This window comes from Phalacrocorax carbo, chromosome 3 (assembly GCF_963921805.1).
Source record: "Phalacrocorax carbo chromosome 3, bPhaCar2.1, whole genome shotgun sequence".
In the NCBI taxonomy this organism is placed as follows: Eukaryota; Metazoa; Chordata; class Aves; order Suliformes; family Phalacrocoracidae; genus Phalacrocorax; species Phalacrocorax carbo.
In genome coordinates this window covers 5,056,838-5,077,248 of record NC_087515.1, presented here as the reverse complement: position 1 = coordinate 5,077,248, position 20,411 = coordinate 5,056,838, and the positions used below count along the sequence as shown (strand labels likewise).

The 20,411-nt window shown below is 41.0% G+C and overlaps 1 protein-coding gene across 5 annotated transcripts in view; it reads right to left on the bottom strand.

Moving 5' to 3' along the window:
• DISC1 (DISC1 scaffold protein) overlaps positions 1-20,411 on the bottom strand; it is a 214,112-nt gene that overhangs the window by 111,023 nt on the left and 82,678 nt on the right. For all 5 annotated transcript variants that reach the window (XR_010371946.1, XM_064445697.1, XM_064445698.1 and 2 more), the window contains exons 8-9: positions 17,201-17,255; positions 12,602-12,704 (exon numbers count right to left, since the gene is read on the bottom strand). Coding sequence is in view for 4 of the 5 variants with exons in the window: in XM_064445697.1 (XP_064301767.1) it covers positions 12,602-12,704; positions 17,201-17,255 (158 nt within the window). In the remaining variant the exon portion in view is untranslated. The remainder of the gene's footprint in view (positions 1-12,601; positions 12,705-17,200; positions 17,256-20,411) is intronic.

Here is a 20,411-nt window from a genome sequence, read left to right as displayed (position 1 = left end):
CTTACCAGTGTATTTACTGGGAAACAACAGCACAAATTTTATTATCTTAATCTGTCACAGGTTTCCAAATGGGCAAAACATGGCAGCAAGGAAAGCAAGACAAAAATCACTGGGAAGATGGCAGATACTCAGATGCTTCTAAGGCAACAAGACCTAAAATTGAAAACTGCATCTTTACTTCACCTGAACTCATCCCAAGCATCAACACACAAGAGCCTTAATAAAACATGAAGGCAAGAGATTCTTCATTAGAACCTGGAGCCTGCTCTTACATTTCGGAAGACAGCAAGGAAAAAGGTACGATATTGCATATGAAAGTTTTATACATATTGAATGGAACTTAATTCCCAGAGGGGAAGTTTATATCAAAACTGAGGCTATGAGGAAACAGCATCGGATACATATACCCAAAAGCCAAAACTGCCTAATGCAGCTCCCCGAGAGCAGAAGTGTCTGGAAGTCTGCAGTGAAAATTCAGAAGAGTGTATAGAGACTCACACACCAAAAGTGCGATCAGCAACCTCAATCACAGCAACCAAAATCACTGCTTTCTAAATGCTGCAAGAAGGTTCCTTTAAAAATTAACATATAATCCCTCACCACCAGCATTAAAAGACATGCCCTCCTGGGATTTTTTGTTTGTTAAGAGACAAAGTCACGTTGGATGCTGTAGAAACATTCTGAAGACATATGTCAAAATATTTTATTCTGCTAATATCCTGAAAATATTAAAATTCATCTTTCTGATGATAAAATCATTATTTTGCCTAAGTAAACACAGTAACTGTTACTTAGTCAGCCACTCAGAGCTACGTTTTATAAAGCCATACCACTGGAAGAGTTCTAGTTGGGTGACATTAGATTAATAAAGTCAGTCCTAACTCTTCCCAGGAAACTCAGAACTCACTGAAGCTGATCGGACTGCTCACTCAGAAAATCTGTACAGAGACAACAAAACTAACGAACTGATAGTCTAAGGTCAAAGCTGAGCTTCTGGTCTAAACAAAGACATGAAACAGGGATTCTGTGTAGGGGACTGAAGGGCAAAGTGCCACTTTTCCCATCCTTCCCCGTGTCTTGCAGCATCACTTACTAGCAATGTGTGATTTTAGTCACTGTGTACCCAGAATCGCAGAATCTCTAAGGTTGAAAAAAACCTCTAGGATCATACATGGTCATATGAACACATTGGGCACGAACTGGCACATCAAATGGGGAAGCCCACAAGTTCAGAAGCCTGTTTATAAATGTCTAGGCGAGAAAGTCTTTTGCTCTATCAGAATCTTAAATCTATTCCATTTCAATTTGAAAAAATACATGGTATCAACAGTGTTTGGATAAAAGGGGCAGAGAGGGGAAGGAGAGGAATAGCTACGGAAAGTAAAGTTGGGATTATAATAAAATCTGAAATCACATGAACTTGGCTGAATTGATTATACTTCAACACTGGAAAAATCGCATTTTCACTTCCCAGCAAATTTGATGTATCCAGTGCTCTGAACAGGTTGAATAACATCCTTGTAGTACCCTGTCATAAGGAGCCGAGTGTGTACACTTAACTTTGAGGGGCTGAACCTTACCATTATCTCAAAAGACAGAAACAAAAACCCAGCTTAAATTTCCTCCTTAATCTTGCCCTCTGGGGCTCTCTCCTCACAATCATCCTTCATCCCCCGCTCTCTACAGACAGTGACATCAGGTAAGCTCCAACGGCTTGATGTGAAGACCAAAAATACCAGCCAAATGAAGCAAAACAACCCACACTGGAAAAATAAAAATTTTTTAAAAAAATATCCCCAGGCACAAAGTAGTTATATAATTGCTTTTACTCACTATAAACATAAATAGTATATTTACCTTCTTTTCCTCTCTTCCCCAAATTTTCCTTACTACAGAGTTACTATATACAACAGCTAAACAGGGCTCTGCATATCAAGTACGTTTCCTCTATACGTAAGTCACATGCCACAAACTCATGCCCATTATAACAGCTCATTGTCAGATTTTACTATATTGGGCAGATTGTTGCCAATTTAGTAGCCTTAAACTAACATTATTTTGATACCATTAGCCAGCAACAAATTGACTAAAAACATGGTTTGAAATCTGTCCCATTTTGTAAAAACCAACAAATGGGTTATTGTTTAAGCTTTGCTAAATATTTCTCCTTCAAAATACAAGACAAAGTTGATGGCCCAAAGCTTTTTCACTCCTATTTTTTCTCATATTTATTCCAGAAACTACATAAGCTCGTAGTTTCCATTATTCATACCTGAAGCAGAGAGATACACCCCATCCCTACAGACACTATGTTCGTTGCAGTACAAGCAAAGGAGCAATTTCTGCAGAACAGGAAAGCATACACACTGGACGTTGCCTTGAACACAGGAAAGAACAGACTGGTCATTAGTTATCATTATCCATAAGCTAATTTTTCATAGACTAATGCTACCTTTAATAATACATAAGAAAGTGACAATTTACATTTTAGCTTAGGGCATTTGCCACCACGGTATTTATCAATGGTGCTGGAATTCAAAGCTGAAAATCCTCCACCCTTTGATTAATGAGAATACAAACTGATTCCAACACCAGAAAAGATATTTTAAAAAATAAATATCATTCAGCTGCTCACAAAGAAAGGAGAAAAAGCTAAAAACGTGACAGAAATGTAAGATTTTGGAAGCACTACCAGTGTGTTTGCACCTCTGAAAAAACAAATAGCAAATGAGGGACCATCTACCATCTCCTAAAACGTTTTACAGAATTCCAACATATTTGAATCACAATTATTGTTTTTAGGCAATAAGATGTGCTAACACTTTCATGAAGCATAATACAACTAAATGATTGATGTGATCCTGAAAGGCAAAGTAAGAAAATCCATCTAGAAGCAGGTGACATGCATTTGGAGGAGGAATTCTCTGCCATGGAAAGCCTCTTGCACTCAGACTGAATCAGTCGCCACAGAGCAACCCAGGAATCCAAAAAACACAAGGGGCAAAAAACCCCAACACCAATAAAATTTTAAATCAGTAATAACAACTCAAACACTCAAGTGAAAATTATCAATGAGAAAAGGCACAAAACCCTGAAGAAAATGGCAGAGGTTTTGGAAGGTGGCAACACAGACACAACCTGTTCCAAGGAGCAATAGCTACTGGTGGCTGCTGGGCCACCAGATGCGTTCAAGTGCCTGCAGTGTGAGTGACAATATAACCCAGGAGCACGTTAGTCCCAGCAATTTACTGTGTGCATTAGCCAATAAATAGTTACGTAAAGTTACATGTAATTCTCCTTCCACGTGGTAAAGGATGCCCAACTGAAGGTGACTCCCAGGCCCAAGGGTCACCCAATAGCACCAACACGTGCACGCTCAGGCTTCCCTACATAATCAGTTCTCCTTCCCCCATAGCTCCCATTCAATTTATACCTTCTTCTGTGTCTTCCCCCTCTTTTGCCTTTGCCTCCACTCACTTCTGCTACCAGTGAAGAGGAGGGGACATGCTGAGGGTAGGGAAACACCCCAGATCCGATCTCCATGATCTCAAGGGCAACATGAAATCATCACCCCTTTTTTTAGCAACCAAGCCAGGAAAGAAAGCCAGAGAAGGACCAGGGAGAGAAATATTCATGCCACCTAGGTTTAGACACCAAAAGTGCATGCACCAAGGTTCAGAGGTTTGTCACCTTGGCTCCCTGGACAGTCAGTTGAAAAAGGGACACCACTGTCCCCTTCCCCTGGCTGCACAGAGGTTTTCTCATGTCCCTTCCAGACCACAGCACAGCCTTTCCATGGGGCGACAGTGCCTTCCCTTCACAGCTCTCTCCATCTAACATTTCTCCTTAGAGCACAAAACCCCAGAAAAGGAACTGCCAGAGATGACCCTCTCTCCCGTTCAAGGATAGCAGCTTAGGTAACAGGAGAGAAAAAGAGTAAGTTGTTATATGACTGACTGACTTCTGCAACAGAAGCAACGAGTTTCTGCTGTCTGGTCACATACCATGCTGGAACTTTAGCTACAACAAATTATCCTCGAAGTTCACTGAAAGCCGGTAACATCCAGCAATCTTATTGGGAAATGAGATAAAAAGACAAACAGCATAGCTCTCTGCAGTCTGCATGACTGTTTGGGAGCTGGTTTGGGGGGCTCACTGGCATTATTTTTAAAATGAGTTAACAGGCTTGCCCAAAAGTACATTACTTGCAGCGATATGTGGTAATAAATTTTACTTCACGGAGCATAAAGTGACCATTGTGGAAAGACACCTCAATACACAGCATTGTATGCCGAAGCCAGACATTGTGATACGGGCATGAAGAAGAATTAATCTCAATATGCCTCTGAGCCATCAAACCAGACCGCTGGTGGAAACAAGAATCTGAAAGAGACAAACTAGCTATGCCATCTGACAAGACACAGGCCTCTATCAGACTCCAATTTATCAAAAAGCTAAGCCTCCATAAGACGGCACAAAGAGGCACTGGTATTTTTGTCTCTAAGACTAGCCGAGTTCTCCAACCGTTACCAAACAATGGTTCTCAGAAAGAGGAAAGATTAAAAAACCAGGAGCACCATTACCTCCCAATGAAAGACAAATTACAATCTGTATGTAGCATGTCTGGGGAAGATCTCAACACCATGACGAGAACTTTATGGCCGTACATGTTTCTGCATGAAATGACAGAATACAGCACAGGCACCAGAGAAAGACATCCACATTACCAAAACACACAAATATATGGCTGAAAATGTCTGTCAGCCTACCCTGGCATCTCACAGCCTGACTGCTCTATCCCCTCCCTAACATACTCATTCCCAACAGGAATGCTCGGCAGCAAAGCTGGAAGGCTGGGGGGCTTTTTGCCACAGTTGCACTGAGCCATGCAGAACTTGCCCTGAACGAGCACCAAAGAGCAGGCAAAGAGGCAACAGTCCCAGCATTAAGCTTTGGGAAAATATGCTATCTAGTATTTATGTCATGCTATTTATAAACTACACTTTTATACGGATATAAGGAAAAAGCCCTTTCCACTGTACTGCTAGAAGTCATCCCACAATAGTATTACAATCGGCTCCCATTTGCACATATTTAACAAAACAGAGATAGTGGTAATTACAGGACGGTGACACAAGACCTCTGACTGGTATAGACAGTTTTAAAATCAGAAGGTTTGGGGGGCGGGGGGGGGGGGGGGTAGCTACTCACAAGTCTCCTCATTCTAACTTCTGTGTTCAGATCTAATTTGTATTTGCAAATACATAAGACAAGTTAATGACGTGCGTTTCATAGATAACTACATAATGAATGCAGTTTTTCATTCACGTCTGCTGAGCTCCCTGCTAGCCACTTTCTGGCTAGCTAGTCCCATGCTATTATACATTCTCAAGAGGAAAAGAATCCACATAGAATACATGAAGATATTGTAAAATACACCAAGCAACCTCTTTCATTCACATACAGGCAACAGACGATAAGATGACTAAAAATTCATTTTAGTTTACATCCTCCCTCCTATTCCCAAATGTCACTAAGGAAAAATGAGAAGCACACCATTTTTCTCACACATTATTTGTTCTCCTGCAAAACGGCCTAAAGTAGGAAAATAAATTTTAATAATATTTCTACAGTTACATAAGCAAGTGCAAATGTATCGTCCTATTTGAGTTTTCTTATTGGTTTAGGATTATTCCATCTGCAATTTATTCCCCCGAGTAGACACACGATGCTAACAAAGAACAGAGTATCATGTACTGCCGCGTTCTTCCCATAACTGATGGCAACATTTTTAGAAGCGTGTCAAGAGCTACTGTAAGAAACAACTGTTGTAACAGTCACATGCAGGTTTCTAAGCACTGACCTTAAGGTGTTTTGTTTTAATAATAATAAAAAAAATCAACTAGATACTAAACCACATGATTTCATCGATATGTATTTACAAACGTACATGTCAACAGTAACACCTCATGCAATCAGGAACACTTGTTAGCTATAATTAGCTAAAGCTACTGACTTAAAAACCATGAACATAGAGTAAGATTCTAGTAATCATGTTTGGAGAAAAGTTCCGGACTACCATCTCAGGAGTACTAGGTACAAGTTATTTATCAGAAGTATGGGCATTGTTGATTTAAAGGATCTGAATTGTAACTGTTAACAGAAATACCTCTTGAACATTTAAGTACGGGCTATGTTTTTTGTTTGTTTCCATGTGAAACCTCACTAAGATTTAATTAAATCTACCGTATTTATTCTACGACCTTCAGTAATCCAAATATTCCCAAACTTTCTTTCTCTCTCCTCCAAATTTAATTTTACACTTTTTCCAAGGAAGAAATAATAGGGAGGAGAGACATTTACAGATGTAGTATCATCTCTTATGTATTTACAGTATCATTTATTATACAGCCTTCAAATCCAAGACATTGGTATTGACAGGACTAATCGAATTGTTACACTTACATTGTGTTTATTGTGGCATTTTCCTCCCAAAACAGGATTCGCTATATTCTTACATTTTCTGGTGCAAATACACCAATACCATAAATCGTTGTGTTTGGAACAGAAAGTACACTTCACATAGAAGATAAATGTTGTCTGAAGCTATCAAGGTAGCCATTAATGGCTCAGGTATATATCACGCTCTCCAAATCATCACATCATTAAGTCATCACAAGTTCTGAAAACTGATGTATCACTTAATAACTATATTCTTAAGCTCATCTAACTTAACTTTTGCGATACATTAATCCAGATGTGTGCAACCGCATTCAGTTACCTTTTTGCTTTGATGCTGTTCCAAAGTCACTTAACCCTGACTGCTTCCTCAAGGCAAATGCTACATTAAACAAAAATGATGCAACATCTGTTTAGAGAAGAACAGTGATTCTCAGCATCCATTTGTACTGTTGTTTGAGGAAATTGTTTGAATGAATGATTTAACTGCTATGGTAAAAAAAAAAAAAGGCAGAAATAACAGGCGTTTATCCCTGCCTGAAACGAAACTTCCAGACTAAATGAATACCTCTATGACCACCTAACTTTATTCTTACTGCATATTTTTACATACACTACAATTCCCTCTGAATTTCATGCTATTCCGTGGCTGTCCTTAGGTAATTGTGTATTTCCCAAATGAAGATTCTTCCACCTTCTAATAATTTAATATACCCATGCTGTTGAGTAACAGCCTGACAGTTCAGGGGTTATGTACATACAGTGTCTTGCTTAAATCTTAACCAGCATTTAAAAGGTCAACACCTACTTATTTACTATGCCTTATTTAAGAGGTATCATTCATTTATGCCTAACAAAGGAATACACAGAAGCCAAATACTTCCGCCTTCTCTACATTATCCAGCGCTCACTGTTTTTGCCTTGTTAAGTAAAAACAAAAACACCCCAAAAGCTATTTTATCTCCTCCTTCCTCTTTTCTTTTCTGCATTTACCAAATCCTGACTTGCTTCTCTGCTAGCTACAATTCATTCTGCATCCTGGCTTCTCTGATTTCATCACTTCATGGTCTAAGATGAAAATATTTCCCTTTTTTTCAGGTTTTGTGTTTTTTTTGTTGTTGTTGTTGTTTGGTTTTTTGTTTTTTAATTTCAGGTCTAAATACTAAATAAATACTAAAGAGTTAGTATTTTTGACTCCTATGCTTCCCCTGTAACCTCTGCATGTTACTCTGCATTTAATCTAAACAGGTGCCATAGTATCAACTGAATGTATCCATTTCTTACAATTAGGTAAAGAAATTACAGTATCCACTGTCACCAAACTACTTGTTGTCCTGGATTTTCAATCAGTTCCCTCCAGAATTTTGCCTTAGGAACAACTTAGGATTGTACCGCTCACAGTCATTAAAATTCCCTGAAGTAAGAGTTCTTCAGAGTAAGAATAAAAAGATTGCTTCTTATCAGTATTAAAAAAATATCACTAATATTTCTTGACTGGTTAAAGGATCAGGAGCACACGTAGTGCTCTCCTCTATCCTTCCAGTTGCAGGGAATGACAAAGGAAGAAAGGAAGAGCCAGCAGATCAACACCTGGCTCCGAGCCTGGTATCACCAGCAGAATTGTGGGTTTTTTGATCATGGGTTGGTCTATGTGTCACCAGGCCTGCTGGCGACAGACGGGGTACACCTGTCTCAAAGGGGGAAAAGGATCTTTGCATAGGAGTTAGCAGTGCTCATTGAAAAGAGCTTTAAACTAGATTTGAAGGGGGAAAGGGATAAAACCAGATTTGCTAGAGATAAGCCTGTGGGCAGCATGCCAACGTTCAAGGGATGGTGTGCCAGCGAGGTCCTTTGGTCTGCCATCTCAGTGGAGGCAGGGGATCAAGATCTGTGCAGCAGCAAAGATACAATGGTTATTGATGTGTTAGAAACCACAGAAACGCCCAAGAGTAGTCACATAGGAGTTAGGGCTTCTCCCACAAAAAAGGCGGTGGGAAGAGTAGCCCAACCGTAGTGCACCTACACCAATGCCTGCAGCATGGGCAACAAAGAGGAGGAGCTGGAAGCCATTGTACAGCAGGAAAACTATGATATAGTTGCCACCATGGAAACATGGTGGGATGACTCGTACAACTGGAGTGCTGCAATGGATGGCTGTAAACTCCTCAGAAGGGATGGGCAAGGCAGGAGAGGCGAATGGGGTAGCCCTGTATGTTAGGCACTGTTTGGATTGCCTAGAGCTTAATGGTGAAGATGTGAGGGTTGACTGTTTATGGGTAAGAATCGGGGGGAAGGCCAACAAGGCAGATATCATGGTGGGAGTCTGTTATAGACCACCCAACCAGGATGAAGAGGCAGATGGAAGAAGCCTCACAGTTACTAGCCCTTGTTCTCATGGGGTACTTCAATCTACCACGTCTGCTGAAAATACAATACAGTGGAGAGGAAACAGTCTAGGTTAGCGAAGCATGTGGAAGATAACTTCCTGACACAGCTGGTGAGTGAGCCAACCAGGGAAGGTGCCTCACTGGATGTGTTGTTTGTGAACAGAGAAGGACAGTTGGAGGCTGTCTTGGGCATACCGATCATGAAATTATAGAGTTTTTGATTCTTGGAGAAGGAGCAGGGTCAGAAGAACTGCTACCTTGGACTTCTGGAAGGCAGACTTTGGCTTGTTTAGGAGACTGGTTGACAGAGTCCCTTAGGAGGCAGCCCTGAAGGCCAAAGGAGTCCAAGAAGGCTGGACAGTCTTCATGATGGAAATCTTAAAAGTCACAGGAGCACGCTGCCCCCATGTGCTGAAACACAAGATGGCAGGGAAGACCACCAGACTGGTTGAACAGAGAGGTTTGGCTGGAACTCAGGGAGATGGGGGAAGGAGAGTTTATGACCTTTGGAAGAAGGGGCAGGCAACTCAGGAGGACTACAAAGATGTCATGAGGTTATGCAGGGAGAAAATTAGAAGGGCCAAAGCCCAAGTAGAACTTAACCTGGCTACTGCTGTAAAACACAATTTAAAAAAAAAGTTTCTGTAAATACATTAGCAACAAAAGGAGGGCTAAGCAGAATCTCCATCCTTTCTTAGATGCAGTGGGAAACAGTCAAAGGATCAGGAAAAGGCTGAGGTACTTAATGCCTTCTTTGCTTCAGTCTTTAATTGTAAGGCCAGTTGTTGTCCGGGTACCCAGCCCCTGAGCTAGAAGACAGGGATCAGAATGAGGTCCCCAAAAGGAAATGGTAGTGACCTGCTACACCACTTAGACACACGCAAGTCATTTATCAGCACTCCAGCTAACTGGGGAGGTCCCAGTTGACTGGAGGTTAGCAAATGTGATGCCCATCTACGAGAAGGGCCAGAAGGAGGATCTGGGGAACTACGGGCCTGTCAGCCTGACCTTGGTGCCTGGGGGAAGGTTATGGAGCAGATCACCCTGAGTACCATCACATGGCTCACACAGGATAACCAAGTGATCAGGCCCACCTAGCATGGGTTTAGGAAAGGCAGGTCCTGATCTCCTTCTATGACTATGCTTCGTGGGTGAGGGAAAGGCTGTGGATATTGTCTACCTAGACTTTAGTAAAGCCTTTGACACCATTTCCTACAGCATCCTCCTGGAAAAACTGGCTGCTCATGGCTTGAAAAGAGTTCTCTTTGCTGGGTAAAAACTGGCTGGATGGTCGGGGCCAGAGAGCTGTGGTGAATGGAGTTAAATCCAGTTGGTGGCCAGTCAGAAGTGGTGTTTCCCCAGGGCTCAGTGCTGGGGCTGGTTCTTCTTTAACATCTTTATCAATGATCTGGACAAGGGGATCGAGTGCACCCTCAGTAAGTTTGCAGGTGACACCAAGTTGGGCAGGAGTGTTGATCTGCTTGAGGGCAGGAAGGCTCTGCAGAGGGACCTGGACAGGCTGGATCGATGGGCCAAGGCCAACTGTATGAGGTTCAACATGGCTAAGTGCCAGGTCCTGCCCTTGGGTCACACCAACCCCAGGCAACGCTCCAGGCCTGGGGCAGAGGGGCTGGAAAGTGCCCGGCAGAGAAGGCCCTGGGGGTGGGGGCTGACAGCCGGCTGGGCATGAGCCAGCAGTGCCCAGGTGGCCAAGGAGGCCACCAGCCCCCGGGCTTGTGTCAGCACTGGTGTGGCCAGCAGGAGCCGGGCAGGGATGGGGCCCCTGTGCTCGGCACTGGGGAGGCCCCACCTCGAATGCTGGGCTCAGGTTTGGGCCCCTCGGGACAAGAAGGCCCTTGAGGGGCTGGAGAGTGTCCAGAGAAGGGCAGCGGGGCTGGGGCAGGGTCTGGAGCACAAGTGTGCTGGGGGGTGGCTGAGGGAGCTGGGGGGGTTTAGCCTGGAGAAGAGGAGGCTGAGGGGAGACCTTGTCGTTCTCTGCAGCTGCCTGAGAGGGGCTGGAGCGAGGTGGGGGTCAGTTCTCCCAAGTAACAAGGAATAGAACAAGAGGAAATGGCCTGAAGTTGCACCAGGGGAGGTTTAGGTTGGATACTAGGAAAAATGTCTTCACTGAAAGAGTGGTCAAGCATTGGCACAGGCTGCCCAGGGAAGTGGTTTAGTCTCCATCCCTGGGGGTATTTAGAAGACATATAGTTGTGGTGCTTACGGCAATGGTTTAGTGGTGGACTTCGCAGTACTAGGTTAACTGTTGGACTTGATCTTAAAGATCTTTTCCTACCTAAATGATTTTACGATTCTTAAAAAGCGTAGAAAGGCAACCATTGTTGTAGTACTGTGAAAACAGTTTATAGAAACATCAGCATTAAACTGTCTTTTAAATCCATTCCTGAAACAAGCAACCTCTTTTAAGAGCTAACAAGCATAAAATAGTGTTATATTTTGGAAATAGTCCTCAAGTTGTCATTTACTCTCTCAAAGTGTCAGGCTGAGGTACATCTTTTCTGGCTAACTGCTTCCTACTGGCAGCATGAAGCAGCTGCACATCCAGTTTATGGGCTATTTTCTTTTCACGGAAGTCATAAAATGGGTGAGGAAAACTTTGACCCTGTTTCTGAAAGCAAGAACATTACCTACATTCAAAGACCCCATGAGCAGAGAAGGTGATTGCTCAGCTTACGTCTTGCAGGTGGACAGCTAAATAGGGAGGGTTCCATTTTGTTAAGTTATGAGAAGGAAGGAAATGGAGCATGCTCAGCACCAACACAAGATCTGGTTCTTAATTGCCTTTAGGATTTTGCTCAAGCCTGATGTTATCCACTTCTGGCAAACAAACCATGTGGCACTGCACAAGGTTTCCTTTTTAAATAATTTGTGTGTGCCAGTACTAGAGTCTTGTACCTAATTGAGAAGGTGAATCGCTAACAGATAGCTACAGCACGTTGCCTTGAGATGTATTAAAAACCCTCTAGCCTTTCCTTACTTGGTGTAACACTGGAAAATTCCTTGTACCCAAGTCTACGTTTCCTCCTATTCGGCTTCCTCTCCGAGGCAGGTGTGCAGCAGAGACACCTCCCTACACATCTGCGGACAATTTGCTGGATTAGAAAACACACCTCTTCAAACTGAAGAAAAAAACATGCTTTGCCTTTTTTCCTTAGTGAACAGTGCAGTAATCCCAAGTAAGTGGCATGTAAAGCTGTTATGTATCAGACTCTGTAATCACATTTCGATGTTTTATTGGTTGTAAATAACATGCACGAGTGCTCCAAGGACCAAATTGCTCTTTTGATGCCAACATTAGTTGTTTAATGATCTGAACAGCAGAAGCTGCCAATTATTGTATTCCATTTTAAAGTGTCACTTAAAGCCACGCTTGTAATTATTATACCTTCGTTTTAAATTTATGCTCTTCGCTAGAGAGCTCTAGGCACATAACTTGTAAAGTCCGGGAACAGCTACTGATAATTATTGATCAATTTCATCTGTGGAAAAATATCACGTTCTTTGCACGTTTACTGCCTACTACACAGCATCCGCTTCGCCAGTAGTTCCCAACGGTGGAGAGGGATCTGAACTACCTTACACTGGGCATGATGCAGCCTGGATCTGCCAGACTTGCCATGACATCAAGGGATCTACACAAGTGCACATCAACAACTTCTCCTCAGTAATGAAGAGGTCAACAACTGCTCTACCACACCACTCAATGTTAGTCCTTCCCATCACTTAAAACTTACCTGAAACAGCCAGCATTTTGGCTTCAAGTAGAGCTGGTAGTTGAGTCTCAATATCATTCACTTTCCTCCTCAAAGTACTGCAGAGTTTCTGACTCGTGCAAACCTAGATTGAGGCAGACAGCCATGATATACAATTCATTCATGTAAAAGTATAAGGCAAATTAAATGGGGCTTCAAACGCTCTTGGTTTACAAACATGACATAACACCCTACAGCAAGGTAAAGAAGTTTAATAAAAAGTGATTTCGTTACAGAAATACCCAACATGAATCAAAATTTCCAGGCTTTGCTCCACATTCTGTTGTAAAAATAGGGAACAGTATTAGCATGAGTTACCTGCAGGAGAGAGGACATGTTTCACTACTACATATGGAGGCTACACGTAGAAAGAAGGCCATCTTATGAACTCTACATTTTCAGCATTAACAGTGATGCCTGGAGTGGAGCATAAATAAGTCGATATCTGGAGTTTAAGATGCCATAACACAGAACGTACAGCAACTTTTATACTAAATACACTGTGCCGCACATCTTAACTGAAAAAAGGCAAAGCAGCTGTCATTAATCTCTCTGCACAAGCAATAAATAAGGCTACACCAGGTCAATACTGTACTTTGTTTCACAACTGGGAGACACAGCTGCCTGGGATTCAGGTTTCTGACTTTCCCTCTCACTCTTTATTATCTTTTTAATGAGAAGTTCCTTCTGCAGTGAATCAGGACTGGTATTAAAAACATGAAGACAGACAGGAGAGAAAAAGAAAGGAAGTTCAACCGTTTCTGTACTTGACATTTAAGTGTACATTACCACCTCAGAAGGACCTTGCACAGCATACACAATTCATACAACTCCCACATATTCAAAAATACTGGTTCTTACTCCATATTGCATCATTTGTGAAAGAAAGCAAAATGGACAGAAAAATCCCCCATCAAGCCAAGGCAAAACCCTGTTTCTGAAGGCAGACATCACACACTTGCTTAAAATTCTAGCTGACACTAGACAAAACATTGCATTCATCAGAACCAAGGGTAAAGCAATAGCCAAGAGAGGCACAGGCCAGTTGTGAAGAGATGAGATGTGAAATGAAATCTCCAGAGGAAAGTTTCCCTGCCCTCCTTGACTAACACACACACCCCTCCAAAAAACAAAACAAAACCAAAGCAAGTGAATATACCATGCTTAACCACAGAAGCACAGCTATCACTTAACTTTTTAGCAGCAAAAGCCTTACAGCTCTAATGGCTTATCTGTTTGTACAAATGAAGTATAATAATTTAGATATGACACTAACTGTAAATCCTTTTAAATGGATAATACCCTCTTGCTTTAGCTCAGAGCATCTATTAACCATAAATGGGTCATATTTTTTTCTTTAGTCAACTGAACTATCCTCCAAGCAGTAACTGTTACTATCTAAAGACTTCAGAGCCTTCCTATTAATTTGAAAAACACATATATGTCATCACTTCTGCACCTACTATAATTTTTCAATTCCCAGATAGTTCACTTTGTTTCAGTATGCCCTAAGTGACTTGCCTACTAATTCAGCTAAAATGTTTTAAAAAACCCAGACCTGTCAGAGGTGACTAAATGTGCCCAAAGAACCCAAAGGCCATTTCTGTCTCATCTCCAAAATAAATCTGAAAGTTTTTAATGACTTCTTTCTAAGCAGCACTCTCTCTTTAGGGGTACTGAATGGCTCAATGAATTGGAATTAGATGGGGAATCTTTCATCTCCAAGAAAACTGCATGAATACATCCCATGCTGGTAGTAACTTAAAGTCATTACCACTAGACAGCTGTTTGGCAATTATGTAAAATAAGCTGGGAGGTTTAATCAGTTTCTAGTGAACACTGTCCACTTTGTAAGCACTACTGTCAGAACGAAGCTTGCTGGCACTCCTTATTAACAGACCAAATGCAGGGACCAGGGGCTGAAAGGCAGTTCCTCTAACTCAGATGACTCTTCTGGAACATGAGATAAGTACATTACCAAGCCTCTGCTTGTCTCTACGTCACGTGTATTCTGTAGATAAATGAACAACATTAATCTTCAGAGCTATCATACAGCATAGTTTGACAAAACTAAATGAGTGGCTGGGAGAGGCAAAACAATATAACGACCTCTAAACTACTAGCACTGCTTCTGTGTTACATCAGTTCTACTCTACAAGCACCAATTCTTTTATTTTTTTCTGATCATTTTACCAGAGTAACAGCTACCATTATTCATTACAGTAGCTTATTGAGCCACTAAGGAAAGGTTATTTCTTAGCTAACAAGATAATGAACATTCACAAAGCCAGCATCCTTCTTTACTCCCAAGAAACGCGCCACCCTCCCCTACCCAGCCTGACCGCAAGCGCCTGTCATCCCAGCAATGCCTCTTCCCTGTGCTTACTGACCAGCTCTGCTGCAGCCCACGGAGCACCGAGCATCAAGACTAAAAAAAACTCCCTTTCAGTTACAGGGAAGTTCTTTACAGCCCCAAATACTACTGTAGCTATTTTTAAATCCTCTTCAGTGGTTTGTGGGGGTTTTTTTGCAGACTTTCAAAAAGAGAAAAGGCTCTTGTTTAGGAATACACCTTACGAATCTGTGTTCAGATACAAACGCTACTCAAAAAAGCAGTCTCTCAAACCAGTAGCATGCTGGTTAGCAAAGGTATGTGGAATCAAGATGAAAAGCAGCAAAATATCAAAAGCAAATTTGCCCATTGTCATCCTCTTCCATCCTTCCTGCTTATGATGTTAATCTAAAGCAGCAGAAAGAGGGACAAGGACACAGACTAAAGCACTGAAATTTACTCTTCCTCCAACCACCTCAAGAGAAAAAGTAAGTTCTGAGCAGCCTTCACATTCCTTTACAACAGTACCTTGGAAAAATCTCTTTACGCTGCCTGAAGAAAAGGGCAGTCCACCTGGACCCCCCATACAGCACAGGCTTGCCATTAGCAAAAGCACATATTGATTTCTGAAGGAAGAAGGTGGGTAAGGGAGATTGTTCCCATCATTAACAGGCAAATCTTAGCTTTTGCAGCCTCAGCTGAAAACACCACAGATGAGACGGAAAAGGCCATATAAATACTAATGGCACAGGGGGAAAGAAAAGACCTTTGACAAAGAGTGTTTTCCTCACACAATGACAAGGTTTAAAAGACCAGCTCTATTCAGTTTGAGAAGCAAATAACAGGATGAGATTATCTAAATAAATGAATAAATAGGAGTCTTATTACTTGCTTCCTATTTATTTTCTCTAATACATAAAAAGCCATCAACATAGGAATGAAATAAAATTAAAATAATATTTTATTTATTGACTATTTAACGAAACAAACAGGCTGTGAAATTCGCAGGCTTCTTAATTGTTACCCAATATTTCAGCTTTTATTGAAAAAGTCTCTAGATACTATGGTTATAAAATAAAACTCCAAGAGGCACACATTTTCAGGGGAGAAGGCAAAATCTGTAACTTATGTTTTAGCTTGCAGACAGTTTGAAACAATACATGGCTCTGAGGTGCTGAATGTTTCATGCATTTTAGTAGATGAGCTGTAGGTCAGCTGCAATCTTTTGATACTTTATTCCTAGTCTTTTAAAATATAATGGTCTACACTAATTTTTCCAAAGATGTGTGCATAAGCAAGGAATAGAGGCAAATGAGCCCAAAATAAAGTAGGAGAAGAGGGAGAGGTTTAAGATGCAGTCTTTAAACTTATTTTATAACAGTACATGCTAAAAGTGTAGGTCAAGATGATTAGGAAGAACAGATCAAAAAGGATAAAGTTTTCACTAACTTTGGTGAGTACTACTAGAGAAATAACATGAAAAATAAACTTATTTCAGAGTATAAATTAATTACTGATCAAAACTCAAATATTTTCCATTCCCTGTTCCATATAGACCTGTATCAATCAGTTGAAAAAAAAAATGGACCTTTTTTCTAGAGCACTCCTGGAGCAAAGATGCTTTGTGGCTCACTGAGCCATTCTGAAATAAAAAGAAAACTTTAGTGATCTCTTTATTGGAAGGAGGCCATGAGAAATAAAATTAAAGGAAAGTGCTAACATCTCTGGTTAGAAACAAAACGTATGCCAAATATGACACACCACTTTATTTTTGAAGGGGGATGAGAATTAGATTGCTCATTTGTTGTTAGTGAAAGGGCAGGGAAAAGAGGCACTTCATTTATGGTCTTCCTTCACACCAACAAAACCAGTTAGCTACTAAAGTAAGAGGCTCTGTATTAAGAGTGAAAACATTCAGCTGTGACCAGAATTCTCTTTCATTTCATAAAGCTAAGGAGTCTGTTCCTAAATGGAGACCAGTCAGAAGACTGATCACTAGTAGGCATAAGCCAAGAAACAATAGATTACTCCATCTGCTTCCTTAAACATAATCTCTGTGGCCTGTCCAAATATAAGTTGGGTTTGTGGTGTTTTTTTTAAGTGTATGTTTAAAAATATTTACATGCAAAATCTGTTTAGCAGAAAACACCACAAAACCAACTTTCTAAAATGCAGACAATTTATTAAAATGCAAGCTATCATCCACCTCTCTAAATATTCTGAAGAACTGAAAACTGACATATACTTACTTTGGCAGTAGTTTCTTTAATGGCCATGCTGAACGATTGTTCTTTTTCCTGAAGGCTAGAAGGGATTAAAATAAAATAAAATAAGGTTGACCTTCTGTGCTCATCACGGTCTGCTACACAAGACACATTTTCATATGGAAGCATGTAGGCTTTAAGGTGACTCATGCTAACACAAAAGAGCCAATACCAAGATAAAATCAGTGTATTTGGTTTCAGTGTTGCTAGTGACTAACCGACATTTCTTCCACCCAATTTCTACCCACTTAATCCTGTTTGTTTGCAAAACTGTTCATACACTAGCTTTACAGCTCTTAATTAATGAGTTCATATACATTTTACTTACCATCTGAAACATAATTACGATTATTTGTGTAACCATATCTTAGACCTTCCCAGCAGTGTCCAGGGCTGGTGCTTTGCTAGGCTACCATCCAAACACCTAACACACAGGATCTGCAGTTAACTATCCTCCTATAACCCAGTTTCCAACTCTGCCAGGAAAGGTTCGACTACAGTCACTTGTTCTCACAGTAATTTTATATGAACTAGCACTACTCAAGTTTGTTTAGTTAAATAAAAACCTACAAAGTATCTGTACCAAACCGATTCAACAGTGGGTAAATTTGAGGCATTGTCCATGCTTATATGCACAAATTCAAGTTTTTATTCTACATATAAAAACATGTAGGTTTACTACTTTGATATTACCCAACCTAACAAAAACCTGTGCCTTTGGTACTTGTAAATAAATTCACAAGTTGCATTTTTAACATAAAGTTCAAAAACTCAGGTCTAATCAATCATTAGGAGTTAGTATAGGGATTATTTTTGCAACTTTAATACTTCTCTCCCCCCTACTTTGGAGGCGTACACTTTCATACAGCATTCCATTACTTTTTCACAAGATATTTTCTTTTCCATAAGAAAATAGCTTCAATTCAGTGTACGTGACAGTCAGCACTCCCCACCAGCATCATTTCAATGCTTCCTTTTAGCTGTGTTGTAAAAATTGTACTCCTTTCACAACCTTTCACCGATGCTCTTCCCAACTAAAGAACTACTAATTTATTTCTGAGCTTTTCTTTACCGTTCAGCACTGAAGTATCCAAACGTTTCAGAAACGTCACTGGATTTATTTCAACGATAGTCTCACAAGGTAACGCAGCATTTATTTCATTTTACAGGTGGAAGAAACCATTCACTGTTATTCAGAAAGCACGTTAAGACCGAGGCCCGTTTTGACACGCACACGGTCCCTGCTGCCTACCTCTATGCACTTGAGTTTTCTTTTGAGAACTTGCCCCTTTGTATTTTCCAAGCACAGTGCTTACTGTGTCCCGTTTCAAGAGTCAGCATTTATTTACATCTGAACCCCAAAGCACACGAAGCTGGACTTGGACTCCGTTACTGACCACCTACAGAAAGGCTGGCTGGACCATCTCGCCCAGCTGCACAGAGGCATGAAACGGCCTCAGATGCAGAATTCAGCTGTCAATGTATCATTTAATCGTATTGATGAGGCAGCTATTTGCATTGCTTTCCCTAACGGCCTGCTTCGTTGGAGCACGCTGCTTTTCAATCTACCGGCCAGCAAGGCCGATCACCTCATTACCACCACAGCAGAGATGAGGCAGCTCCCTCCAGCTCCAGATGAGGCAGTCCCCTCACAAACGGCTCATGACAGCGTAAGTCAATGCCTGTGTAAGGCAACAAACAAAAATACAGCTGGCTAGCTACATAAAAGAGGTTTAACAACATTTCCCACATCGCAGTCTCCAATTTCTCCCTTTTCTACAGCAGTATATGGGCAAAACACAAAATATTACATGTGTAATGATGCCATTATCAGCTTCCTGCCTGCCTCTGGGCATGCCAGAGGGAACAAAATATCTAGCCATTTCTTTTCTCAGGCTCTGGAGCTCCCAGTGACTTTCAGCATCTCCCACAATCAGCATCTGAGCTGGTCATGTTATGTAAAAAAGAGCTAGGCTTTGTGTACAGATGTCAACAGGGAACAGCAAGGCTGCAGTGTGTAATTGAATGAATAATGGGTGACTGACCCAATTGTTCTGAAACTGCCTTATAAAATTCAACTCTAAAGACCAGAGCCATAATAAAATGTAAAGTGCAGTTATAGCCAGAAGAACAACAGTATAAAAATGGCACCTCTATTTAATAAGCCTCTTCCATGTGCTTTTCCTCCTACCTGTTTACTTTCTTCACAGAAAGGTCCCCCCCCCACAGGTTCATACAACTTTTCACTCCTCTGCACAACTCACACAGCTAACAGGAAGAAAGATCAATTTTTAATTTCTTTCTAAACTATACAACCAAAGCAACATTACAAACTAAGACCCAGTTGCAGAGCTCGTACTGCTAAGAAGGATGCACAAGCCCAAGTGGACTTTCAGGCCCAGGTCCCAAGTGGGGAAAAATACTCTCTTTATACCCAGATTTATTTTTTTACGATCATCCCTCAAGTCACTGAAAAATAAATAATGAATTGCACACTGACATTTCAATGACAGCAGAACTACAGTTATAAGACCATTTTGCGGAATTTAAGATAATTTTATATTAATCTGACACAGATCAATAAAGAATATCATTAGTAAATCATCACTGACTCAAGCTAGAGATAGCCACATTAACCACAGGCTTGAATCTAAAGAATTCTTTTGCTACAGTCGCAGCATCATGCCGACTCTTACAAGTGTATTTGTATTATTTATGGTATGAATTTCACAGTAGTATCCTGTTTCAAGCCCTTGTTAGCCTTCAGAGCAATACCATAGGAATCCTTCGTCCTTTTTAGAGATTAGTCCATCATACAATTCACATGCAGCAATCAAAACTGTACGAACCAGCCATAGTTACTAACTATGAACAGCTTTTAACTAATTTTATTCCTGGGTTGTTCTCTTCTACCACAAAACACTATCCCAGAGAAGCCCCTCACAAGCTTTCCAATTAACTGACAAACTAATGACCCGCAAGAGAAACCAGGCAGCCAATACAGATTCACTCTACCGACAAAGGGCTTTAACAGCCATGATCTGTTACATGTGACCTGAACCAGAAATAATATTTTCTTTTATCACCACCCTGGAGCATCATATTTCATTTTAAGAGGGCTATTCTGTCTGCTTAAAAGTTGCTTTACTTATTACTATATTACTCACTTATTACCAGGCAAAGTGGTTTTAAAAAA